The following is a 12,512-nucleotide window of genomic DNA, read 5'->3' on the forward strand; positions in this document are numbered from 1 at the left end:
ATTGTCGTATGAATGGATGAGACGGTTGTTCCTCCTCTTTTTTTATCTGATGGTGATCTCGCGGATCTCTGCGGAGAAGCATCAACATTTGAGAGTCTCAAGTTTTTGGACAGGGTCTCAGTCTTTGTCCCGGTCCCGGTGCTCCGTCTCCACCGTCAGCATTATAATAAAAAGGTACACCGTTGAATCCAGCTGTTAATGAAGCTGCACGAGGCTGAAAAAACAAGAAAAGGTTCCTGTTTCACTGAGTGGAGGTCAGTGGAGGTCAGTGGTCCAAACCAGTTACTCTGAATACTTTCTCCTCCTTCAACACTGTGATGAACGCAACAAGACGTTTAGTCCAGGGTTCAGCCCGAGGCATCAGACGCGTCTCATGCTTCAGACTAAGAGACCAGATGACTCGGTAAGGTGTGATGTTGTTGAATGGTTGTGAGTCGGACAGGTCCGGTACCATCAGCAGGCCCAACGGTGTACCTTGTTTCTCTGACAGTGTGCAGCAGCAGTGATGGTCTTAGTGCGTCGCAGAAAACTTCATTCGTTTCTGCTTTTGCCTCTGATTGCAAAACCAAACCCGGACCACGTTCTTTTTCAGGTCCAGTTTCTCGGCGATCGCGGCGATCTTCTCCGACGAGGGCCTCGGCTGCACCGCGAAGTAGGCCTCCAGGGAGCGCTTCTCCGGGGCCGCGATGGACGTTCGTTTCCTCTTCTTGTCCCCCCCGTTGAAGATCTCCGGCTTGGACATCTTCTCCCTCTGCGCCCGCTCCGCCTCCTCCAGCCAGGCCTCCAGGATCGGCTTCAGGGCCACCATGTTGTTGTGCGACAGCGTCAGGGACTCGAACCTGCAGATGGTGCTCTGGCTCAGACACCCGACCCCGGGGATCTTCAGGTTGGCCAGCGCCGAGCCCACGTCCGCCTGCGTCACCCCGAGTTTGATCCGCCTCTGTTTGAACCTCTCGGCGAACGACTCCAGCTCCCGTGGGTCCGGCTCCGAGTCCAGGCCGCCGCCCCCCAGGGAGCTGTGGGACAGCGCGTGCTGGTGCATGTTCATGGACTGCTGATGGTGGTGGTGGTGGTGCTGCATGTGGTTGATGGCCGACATGTGGGCGGCGTGGGTGTGCGAGGCCGAGGAGCAGACGTCCGAGCCCGTCATGCCTCCCAGGGAGATGCCCGGCGTGAGGTGGTCCAGCAGGTCGCCGTCCAGGCCCTGAGCCGACTGGTGGTGCGCCGGGTGGTGGTGGGAGGTGAGCACGGACGGGTGGTGCAGGTGCGCGGAGGAGGAGTTAGGAGTGCAGGCCATGCTGGTCATGGTGGTCATGGTGTGGTACGTCGCGTCCGGTTTGAACGGGTGGCTCTTCTGGGCCACGATGTCCACCGCGGCCAGAGCCTCGGCTCTCTGCAGCAGAGTCTCATCGAAGCCGGCGAAGATGTTGCCCTGAAGCTGCGGAGGAGCGGAGCGAGGCCGGTTAGAGCAAATCAACACGTTATAACCATCAGACTACTGATATTTCCATATCCAATAATAATCCTAATCTTAAATATGGATTATTCTAATTATTTGGAAATACATCATTGTTGAAATTATGTGGAAAACTAAATAAATACATTTAAGTTTTAATTCAAAATGATGAGCAACAAAAATACATAAATCTTCACTACAGACCTGATCATCAAAAAGTTCTTATTTATTTTTTTACTAAATATCACAAAACGTTGTATTATTTTACGTGAAAGCTGTTCGATTATCTTTGTAATAAAGCAGCCGAATTCTTTTCAGACAATAATTAAAATATAAAAATTCACGTGACTTTAAATTCGTTTTCTTGATTCTCAGAAAATGAAATCTAACGCAGCTCCATCAGCGTGCGTGTGTCAGACAGCGTGGATGGATATTCATTTAAAATTCATATTTACGATCTCCTGAATAATTTCTACGGACAATGAAATGAGACCAGTTTGAATATGAATGGGGAAAATATGAGATAGCGCGCGCTCAGAGAATCCTCTTCCTCCTTCATCTTTTATCCTCTTTTATGACTCACACGGCTTCTCACACACGCGTCTGCGCGTCTTTACGCACCGACTTCGTGCCCTATTTGGGCCGCTGGTGCTGCCTGATCCTTTCCATCATATCCATTATATTGAATTCAATATCTCATCTGATATTTTGTTTGTTTGTTTTGGCAGTTACATTGTAACCCGTCTGTGTCCAAACATGACACCTCGTCTGTTTTCTGACTTTAGTGACACAAATACGATTTTTATTTTAGTTATATTCTGTCAACTGATGTGGACTCCATATTCTAACTGAAACACATTAAGAGAGAATCACAAGGTGTCACATCTAATCGTTTGTAAAAGTTATCACATTGACCAGACCGAGTCATTTCTCCAGTGTTCCCCTCACAATGTGGAGGTTTGTTTGGGTTGGAGCTGCAGGAGGAGACAGACGCGTCGGACTCACCGATGGATTGGGCAGACAGGCCCGGCGGATCGCCTCCGAGCTGGAGTGCAGAGGATTGTACTTGGGCTCGTGGAGGATCGGGTGCATACTGAAAGGCTGCTTGCTGTTCATTGACATCATGATTGCGGATCTGAAGTAGGGGGGTCCTTGTACGTCTTCCTGGGTCAGCTCCGTCTTTGGGAGATTTTTCTCTTTAAAAAAAAGAAGAAGAAGAAGAAGAAAACCCCAAAAAGTGGTAGAGTCGGATGAAAAAACAAACCGGAAACAGAGAAGGAGAGGTAACTCCTGCGCTCCTGCGGGTCTCCTGTCTCCTCTCCGCCTGACACTGACTTCTATAATAGAGATGCTGCTCGCCTCCAGGTCCTATATTGGACCGCCGCCTCGCGAGGCTCCTCCTCATTGGTGGACGCTCCCTCCCCTCCCTCCCCCCTGGTTGCCTCCGCCAATTGCGTGAGGCTCCCCCTGTTGTAGCCACGCCCCCCGCACCAAGCGTGCCTTTCTCGCTGGAGAGGAGAAGCGAGGAAGGATGCTGACTGGTTGCACTGTAAGAAAATAAATATATATTTACATATATGTATATATATATATATATACATATATATATATATATATATATATATATATACACACACACACACACACACACACACACACACACACACATATTTGTTGAAATAACAGAAAATCAACATCTGGAGAAAAGAGGCAGCTGCAAGTTGATCTAAAAGTTAAATAAAGATCAGCATCAGTGAGCATTTAAAGAAACGTATAGTTTGTGTTTCAGTGTCCCATAATCATTTAAATACTCTCATGATATTTCCCCCCAAATGTCTTAATTGAACAACAAATAGTTTGAGATATTTGGGCCTGAAAACACTCGAAGAACGATGAGATATTTGTGTTGTTATTCATTCTTTATGCATCTGTACAATACGTCATGATACAAACAGCAAATGTGACTGGAAGCAATTAATCTGTAGGGTGACAGAGTGTGAGACACACGCGCGCGCACACACACACACACACACACACACACACACACACACACACACACACACACACACAGTCATTCAGCTGAAATTATTAATTGATGGAAGACGCGCAGGAATTCCTCTGCCTGAACCCCATTCACTTTCTTGGCAATTAATACATTAATTAATCATTAAGCTTCATTTACTTTGTGGCTGTAGAAAGGACCCCCCCCCCCCCCCCCACACACACACACACACTTCTCTCAATTAAAGAATAAACAGGCCTGAACGGGAACTAAAGAGCACGAGCAGCAGACGATGAAATATTTACCGATGAACCTCGCGAGGTCAGCGGGGCAGCGGCTTGTCAATCAAAAAAAGGGGGATTTCCGGCGGGCAGACACGCGCGCGACAACACGGAATACTTATCCCAATAATCAGCTAAAGGCGCTCCCAGAGGGGGGGCTCCAGGTAAACCCCCTTTGAGGGATTGTCGGGCTGTTGGTTATACATAATAATAATAAAATAATGATAAACAATAATAATAATATTTAATAATCATAAAAATGATAATAGTCACGATAATAATAACAATAATAAATATTTGGTAAAACAAATGGGGAATCCAGCATCTCTTATATATTAGGTTCATCTTTTTTATCCATTAAAATTAAATTAAAAATAAAACAATTACATTTTTAATACAGTATTTTCAACATTGCAGCAACAAAATGAAACAAAAGTGATTATTAAACTGCTCACTGACTCATGTATGTTTTTTGGATTCATGGTGCAAATGAAAGCAACTTAGTTCTGCACGACTGTGATTGTGTTTATGAAGCAGTTTCACGAATGAAGCTGCTTTAAGTCAGTGAGCAGTGTGTCGTAGTGAGGCAACAGAAAACAGGGTTCAAAGGTCACAGTGAGCAGGAGTCTCTCAAACAAACACGGAATCACTGGAATCCTCTGTGAGCCAGCAGAGTGTGGTGGTCTGTGTGTCTGCACACTGCTGCCCTCCAACTGGATCTTCTCATGTTGCTTTTTGGGACGTTTCTGGGCGTCGACCTCAATAAAAAGGCAACAGACAAATCTTCTTTTTCTATGTACTCATACACAAATATAAGATACTTCATAATGTGACGCCTGAATGTAGATATGATGATTCGTGTTCTGCAGCATGCCAAATAACTAACTTATTTCTATCTAATGTGGTCATTAACATGCCTGTTTGGCTACATGCATCACCTACGTAATCAATACGGTATGATACATTAATATCAATTCTACCCTATGAAAGGTGAGCCAATGTTGCAAGAACCTAAGATGAGTTTAGTACATATCTTGGTTATGAATGTCCAATAACTTGTATTGGAGTAGATTGTCCTTAATTTGCTCTGTAAGCATTCTCTGTTATTGCAAGTTGTTTTTGTCTTTGTTAAGGCTGCATGTCTTCATGCAATGTTGCTCTCCTGATTGCATTTATATAGTATATATAAATATACTATTATACTGTACTCATTGTGCCTTTAAAGAGTCTGACGGTAAACATTTCTGCATGTTTCCTTCTCTTAAACATCACTGCTCAACATCCTGGATGTTGTTTTATCTCGTACGTTTGATCATTATCCCCAAAGTGGAGGAAAATGTCACTCTTGGTTAGTTTACGGAGGATAACTGTATCTGTCAATGTCAAGGCTGCTTTTATTGTCTGGTGCTGATGGTGCTGTTGGTTCTAATGGTGCTGTTGGTTCTAATGGTGCTGATGGAGCTGTTGGTTCTAATGGTGCTGATGGAGCTGATGGTGCTGTTGGTGCTGATGGAGCGGATGGTGCTGTTGGTGCTGATGGAACTGATGGTGCTGTTGGTGCTGATGGTGCTGATGGAGCTGATGGAGCTGATGGTGCTGGTGGTGCTGATGGAACTGATGGTGCTGTTGGTGCTGATGGCACTGTTGGTGCTGTTGGTGCTGATGGTGCTGATGGTGCTGTTGGTGCTGATGGCACTGATGGTGCTGGTGGTGCTGATGGAGCTGATGGAGCTGATGGTGCTGATGGAGCTGATGGTGCTGTTGGTACTGTTGGAGCTGATGGTGCTGCTCTTGTCCGAGCTGTAACTCTGCCTCCTGGTTGAAACTTCAACCCTCTGGTTGCAGCCGCTCGCCTACAAAGAGAGCAGCAGTGTCGGTGTCAGTCAGACAGGAAACCTGAGCGAGGCCCATTGTCCTGCTGCGTGTCCTGGCTCTCCAGAGGGTCCCCGGCACCCGCTCATCAAATATACATCAGCCGGCAGGACGCTCCTCTGGGAAGGGGACACCGGACGGACGACATGCAGGGAGTCCAGCTGGGGAGGCAGGGAGGAGTTCTGGGTTGAGATGGTGACTGTGAAGTCCACAGAAGATGGTTCACATCATCAGACCTCACTATAAAGACGTCACAGAGAAACATGAGCTTCCCTCTGAGGGGACAAGTTTCTAATCTAAAACCTGTTTTTACAGAACAATGTGGTTGTTTGCTTTGTGTCTGTTTGTGTGTTTTGATGTTTTTGGTCCTTGTTTGCACTCGTATATGAAACTTGCTGCTCATCTTGACCAGCAGAAGAGATGTTGAATCTGCTTTCATAAAGGATAAACTTCCTCACCGTTGAGGTTCAACATTCCTTTAATTCGTCACCTGTCCGTGTATTTGCTGCCACTAATGTAGATGCAGCTCAATTATTTTGGAAACAGAAAATACACAATTAATTTAGTCTAAGTTGTCCCAGAAGTCGTCGTGGTTTTCACACTTCAAGATCTCAATTTCAGCTTGTTACATACAGTCTTTTCAAAATAAAGGTCTGTCTACACAGGAAACAACTTAGTTAGGTTTAGACAACACAAATACTTTGCTAAGTTTAAATAAATCAACGTTGATGAACAGCGGTTTGTTTTTGTTTTCGCTGCCTTTCCCCTCAACCGGTGTCTCGCTCTCTCATTGGCTGCATCTCCGCAATCAAAACGTTTTCGTCACGTACTGACGTTTGGTCAAAAACGATTGCCGCCACTTTCTATCACACCGAGTAGCCCAGCACGCTAAACTATGACGCTCTACAACGGTTGCAGAAAACACATGGTCAACGTGAATTCAAACAAAAACACATAGTTAACATAAAGATTGTAATATAACGTCTTGATCATCACTAACGTAACTTCTAAATAACTCAACACGGTGGGACTCGAACACTGGTCTCCTGGTTGAATGTCCTGTGTTTATTTGACTCATCCTCCCCCCGTTCCTCCCCTCCTGTGTGGGTTATTATTACAGACTGTATATAAGAAGTGAACGTAGACGTCGTGACGTCTCTCGTTGGTTTGTGGACTGATGTTTTGAAGCTTTGAGTTCAACGTTTTGGCCGTCGCCATCTTGGATTTTTACAACCAATGAACAGGAAGTGATCATATCTGGACTGAGGAGGAGTGACGTAGAGACGCCGTATACGTCTCTGGTAGAGACCTGTCAATCACCGTGTAGCCCCGCCCTAAAGCATCCCCTGCTTTATGGTCTGTTTGACTCTAAATGGACCATAATGTACTAAATGAACATCATGCTGTATTGAAGAAGACTTGAAACTAGAGATTGAGACCATAAACTCATGTTTACAATGTTTACTGAGGTAATAAATCAAGAGAGAAGTAGAGTCATTTTCTCATAGACTTCTATACAACCAGAGGAGTCGCCCCCTGGTGGACACTAGAGAGAATGCAGCGTTAACACATGAAGCATCGGCTTCACTTTTCAGAACCGAAGGTTCCCGTCTGGTTATTAAACTTTGCGAGCACCAAGCCAACGGCGATTTGCACCTGATCTTTTGGGAAGATCCAAAAACTGATGGCGAGTGAAAACTGTCAGCGTTGTTTAGTAGAAACTGGCCATTATTTGTAGTTAAATCTTGTTTTTATGTTGCACTATTTGACACTGAAATTCAACTGCAGTGTTTTGTTTCTCCAAACTGTCACAAGGGGGAGAGTGTTTGCGTCTTTGCATTGTGTACGTTGATGGGTTTGTGCCCTAAACACACAGATACTCTGTGTGTATGTGAACAATGTATGTGCATGTGTGTATGCAGCTGTGCTTTGGCGAGTGTGTGTTTAGAGTGCAGGACGGACTCTGAGGAATCAAACGTCCGGCGAAGCTTTCAGCGAGCAGAACATGGCCGCCACACTGCGCCTTTCTGCCACATTTAGCAAATGGACACTGAAGTGCAGCCTTTTTTCCGCCGCGGCCCGAGCGCACACGCCTCCTCTCCTCGCTCCCTCCTTCCGCCCTCGTCTCCTCCTCTCCTTCCCTTCTTCTCCACTCAGTCTTGTCCTTCTCCTCCTCCTTGATTCCTTGCTTCTCTCAGCTCTGAATAATTGATAGTGAGTAAAATCTGACGTTGTAAACTTTGCGACCATTCACCAAAACCGGCCCTCAGCCTCTCACCGAGGGGGGCCCCGCTGAAGGGTAGGCGGTGTCTAACCACACACTTTTAATGTAATTGCCTGTAGAGTTCCTTGTAAATATTTCATTGTCTGCCAGCACAAATTAAAGACACGAGGCTGGAAGAAAAGGTTAGTTGGTTCGCTCGGGGAGAGATTCTCAGCACTTTACCTGCCTGGAAAAAGCATGTTTTCTTTATATCTCCTCTCGTGGAGGAAACACTGAGAGACCGAGTCCTTCTGCTTGAGTTAGCTTTGACTGATGACACCAACCTCGTCCATGTGTTGAATGATGGCAGACGACTTGTATGACCTAAAAAAAATAAACTCGTAGCAGCTCTTAAGCCCCATGATGATGTTGAATCATATGCAGCTTTGTTATGGGCCATCACGGACATAAAAGAAAGTAAAGAAGTAAAAATGGAAACAACAAAGTGTGTCATTAAGTCTTGACCCAACTGTATGTCGGTTTTTGTTAGCGTGGAGAGTTCAGGGACCGTCAGCTGAGTGATAACTCATCACCCAAAAAATGATTTCATTTCAGTTGCTCTGAGCTTTGTTCTGCAAAAAGTCAATAAAAAAATAATCTTCAGATATTTTTGCTTCAGTTTCTTTGTCCTTTGCTAAATGTACTTCATAACCTTTATTATGTTTTTATTATAAAGCATTTTGTAACATTGTTTTTTAAAGGTGCTATATAAATAAAGTTATTATTATTATTATTATTATTAATGCTGCATTCCAGGCACCTTGGAATTCTGAATTTTCTTGAAGTTCGTCCAAACGTTCCAGGTGCACGACGATAAACGTAAACCAAAACCAAAACCGATGTTTCTTCGTCACTAAACACTCAGCTGTGCAGCCTCCGCGTCTTTTTTGTCATTTTTAACGTTTTCATGAACAGAGTTTGAGCCGAGAAGATAACTTTCAGAGATCGTTTACCGTAACCAGCTACCTAATGATACGTCTCAATCCACCTCAAACCACCGCTAACAAAGAAAAAGGCTGCTAAGAAAAAAAGAAAGAAATTAAAATGATGAAACCTTTTTCCCAACTCTCCGACAATCTGACAATCCAACGTGCGTGCCTATTTCACACTGCAATCATGTGACTCCTCATGTTATCCATTGTACTTATAACAAGGAAGTGAACCAGGAAGTATAAAGATCACGAAAGCACACACTGGGCGGGCAGGAGATGGGGGGGGGGGGGGGTCGTTCCCCGAGTGAAACCAGAAGTAGTTTGAAGCACACCGACATTACAGCAAGCAGCGCGGGATATGCTAACGAGTTAGCGACCACGGCCCAGTATGCTACAAGGTCAAAGTGGGAAACTAGAGGATTCTTTCAGTTGTTTGAGAGTAAAGTTCTTCACCCACTGTGGGTTTCTGTTCGATTAGCAGAATAATGTTTTGTGTTTACACAGCAAAAAAGTGACGTAAATTTTTTTTTAATTTTTCTGAGCTTTTGCACCGCGAATAGATACATCCAGCACTCACATTCTGCAGAACGGACATATTCAATACTTACACTATAAGGTTCAACAACACAGAGGCTCCGTAGTCCGAACCAAGATGGCAAACTTTATTACTCCTTTCAATGTTGACAAAAGGCAGCCAGATTTGCTCCTTCTGTTCTTACCTTTCACAATAAAAGCCTAGACATATACACTACGTAATGTTTACCGGAAGAAACTCAAGTTCACTCGGAGCATTTAGCTAAAAGGAAACTAAATAAAATATCTAACCGTAGCGTCGACTATACAACAGTTTACCTCCGACTGCCAGACGCTGATATAAGTCAACAGGATCCTAGTCGGTCTATTCCAAACCTTTTGTTGAAGAAGTGCTTTGATATTTAATATTTCTGCAAATATTTAGCATTTTTGTGACGTTTATTTGTCGCTCCCCCGTCGTGTAAAGGCCGTTAAGGTTTGGAGAAGAGTCACCATTACTTGTTACTGTTTAATCTTAACCCGGCGGCTTATTTTCACCGTTTTTTATTTCAAAATGTTTATATTTTTGGACTCTGGGCTCCAACCTGTAGCTCACAGGGTTGATGATTTGTGGCATTTTTTGTTTGTCAGGTTGTTTTGCATCTTTATTTGTGACTTCTCTCGCCTCACAAACCACCTGCTCCATTTGTTCGTTGTTTGTTCGTTGTGCTCATTCTGCTGGTTTCATTCTAACCTCTGTTCTCTCATTCGGTTATTTCTTATTCACGGTTTCTGCATTTTTCATGGTTACACCTTCTATTATCTCCAACACGTGTCCCTCGTCGCTCGTCTCCTCTACTTCTTCTTCTAATCCGTCGTTGTGTCCGTCCACGTGGTGCAATGATGAAGTTAAAAGGGCAGAAGAAGAGAAAAGGGGGAGAAAAACAGTGAGCGAGCAGCAAAGATAGGGCATGACAGAATGAGAGAGAGACAGACAGTAAATGAGACAGAGAAAGAGAGAAGACATATTTTGGATCAATAGATTAACTGAGTGCTCATGTATTATGCATCCGAGCCTGCAGCACTTGCACATAAAGGGAATGTTGGGCAGGATTGGCGTGTAAAAGCTTTATAACCGCGGGCCTGTTTACTCCGAGTGTACGAGGGGACCGCCGTCACGCCGAACCGGACCGAGATGAGACGGGGTCGGCATGGAAACCGAGCCAAACCCGACCGCCGTGCAGCAGGTTCACCGTCTCCCGGCACAAGAACTGTGCTGCAGTTCATATTAAGACATGTGAGCAAAGTGCTACTGCAAATGTTTCATCTGAAGAAAGTCCTTGACTTTCACGTTTCACGGTGATATCTATTAGTTGAAGAGAAAGGCCAAGTCCTTGACTTTCTTCAGTGAGATGATTTTAAAACATCATGCAGGAAATAGTTTGCTTGTTTGTTTTTGCTGTTATTTTTATTTATTTTAGGATTGAAAATGAATCTCACACTCAAACTACTGAGAGACAGCGAAGCCTTCAGGAGAACCTCTTAACGAGCATGATTACTTCCACCTGGTGCAGGTGGGTCATCCTCAGGTGTGACTGATTCGTCCTCTGCTCTGTGAACTCAAACGAGGACATTTAACTGAGCTCAGTGTGAAGAATCACAATGTTTGAGTTATTAGAAGCAAACTGTTTGGAGACGCGACCGACGCTCCTCCACGAGACAAAAGACAGAAGATTGTTTGAGACTTTCTAATTCTCTTCAACTAATAGATATCGCCGTGAAACGTCCCCAGTTGATTACTTATATTAAGACTATATTCTTTTTTTTATTACAAGTTTTCTCAAATGTTATGTTTGAATATGCAAATGAGGCATAACATACTGTCAACAGACATTAAAGAAATCCCTTTCTCCATGTTTTTATTACTAAATGTATAAATGAGTGTGTGAGTGATGTGTGAACCTTCAGCACACAGAGAGGAATGAAAGAGTGAAGTTTGGTGAATGTAAGAGCTGCTGAAGTGGAGATTTCTGGATCAGAGTCTGAGAACAAACTCATTTAGAGAAACCAACCACATCACATAAATTCATATTTTAGGTCTTTATCAGAAAGTGCTAAACCAACGTCACCTCCTACATGTAGATACAGGTCAGAGCCAGTAATGCTCTGGTTCTATGAAGACCACATACTGTAATGAGAGGAGATTAAAGACTTGATTCACCTCTGGTCCAGTGAGCCTTGGTGAACTCTGACCTTTCTTTAAAATGCACCTTCAGAGGTCTTCACATCACCCCGCTGGTTCCTGCCTCTCCTTTCTCCTGAGCTTCTCCGCCGCGGCGGGCCGGGCATCAAACGGCGTTTCCTCCAGAGAGCTCATCCTCATCTCCATACAAACAAAACCCTCCTCTCTCCTCCTCTGTAACTACAAGAACAGAGAGCAGTCGAACAAAGGGAAGACGAGTAAACAAAACAAAATGATGTGTTGAACGTGTCACTGGGACCAGAGGGAAATAACAAGGATTGTATGTAAATGAAAATTAATCTTTTTTTTTTTGTAACTCCCGTCTCTGGTGTTCGGGGCTGGAGGCAGAAGAGTCAGAAGAAAATGTGTCAAAGCTATTTGAAGAAGCAGCAGGAAGCTTTGTTTCAGCTCTGCTCCCAAATGTACGATGACAAGCAAATACCCTTCAAATGCATCGACGACGCGGCTGCAGAGGGATGACGCCTCCCGCCTTTCCATTCACATATGTTTATGCATATTAGCTGTATGTTAACGGCAAAATGTGATGAAACCTCCTCAACTGCACAGCAAAGCTTTTACGATTGCTTGAGATGTTTTATGTCTTTTGTTAAAAAAAGAGTTGATGCACCAATTCATATGATATCTTACAAATAACAACAAGAGGTTCTCAATCCCTGCCCGTTACCTGCATATGGTCCTTTCAAAATAAACTTCCGCCCTCAACAACTTAGTTAGGTTTGGGGTTGAAATAACTTTGGAAGTACAGAAGTTCACAAATAAATCAACGTTGACTTCTGGTTTCACACGGAGAACTAACAGCGGTGTCCTGGGTGAAACACCTGAGATAGTTTGACCCACATGTCCTGTTTTTATACTTCCTGGTTCATGATTGAGTGGATTTCATACGTTTTGAGTTTGTGGGAAATATACGAATTCCAGCGCATTCATTTT

At 44.2% G+C, this 12,512-nt stretch overlaps 1 protein-coding gene across 1 annotated transcript; it reads right to left on the reverse strand.

Moving 5' to 3' along the window:
- Positions 1–511: 511 nt before the first annotated feature.
- LOC142940911 (brain-specific homeobox/POU domain protein 3-like) lies at positions 512–2,581 on the reverse strand. The gene is made up of 2 exons (XM_076083114.1): positions 2,462–2,581; positions 512–1,438 (listed from the first exon to the last, which is right to left on the reverse strand). Exons 1-2 carry the CDS (start codon positions 2,579–2,581, stop codon positions 512–514), a joined length of 1,047 nt encoding a protein of 348 aa, XP_075939229.1.
- Positions 2,582–12,512: the final 9,931 nt, after the last annotated feature.

Source organism: Anarhichas minor, unplaced genomic scaffold (genome assembly GCF_050575085.1).
Source record: "Anarhichas minor isolate MPS153535 unplaced genomic scaffold, ASM5057508v1 ptg000119l, whole genome shotgun sequence".
Classification (NCBI taxonomy): Eukaryota; Metazoa; Chordata; class Actinopteri; order Perciformes; family Anarhichadidae; genus Anarhichas; species Anarhichas minor.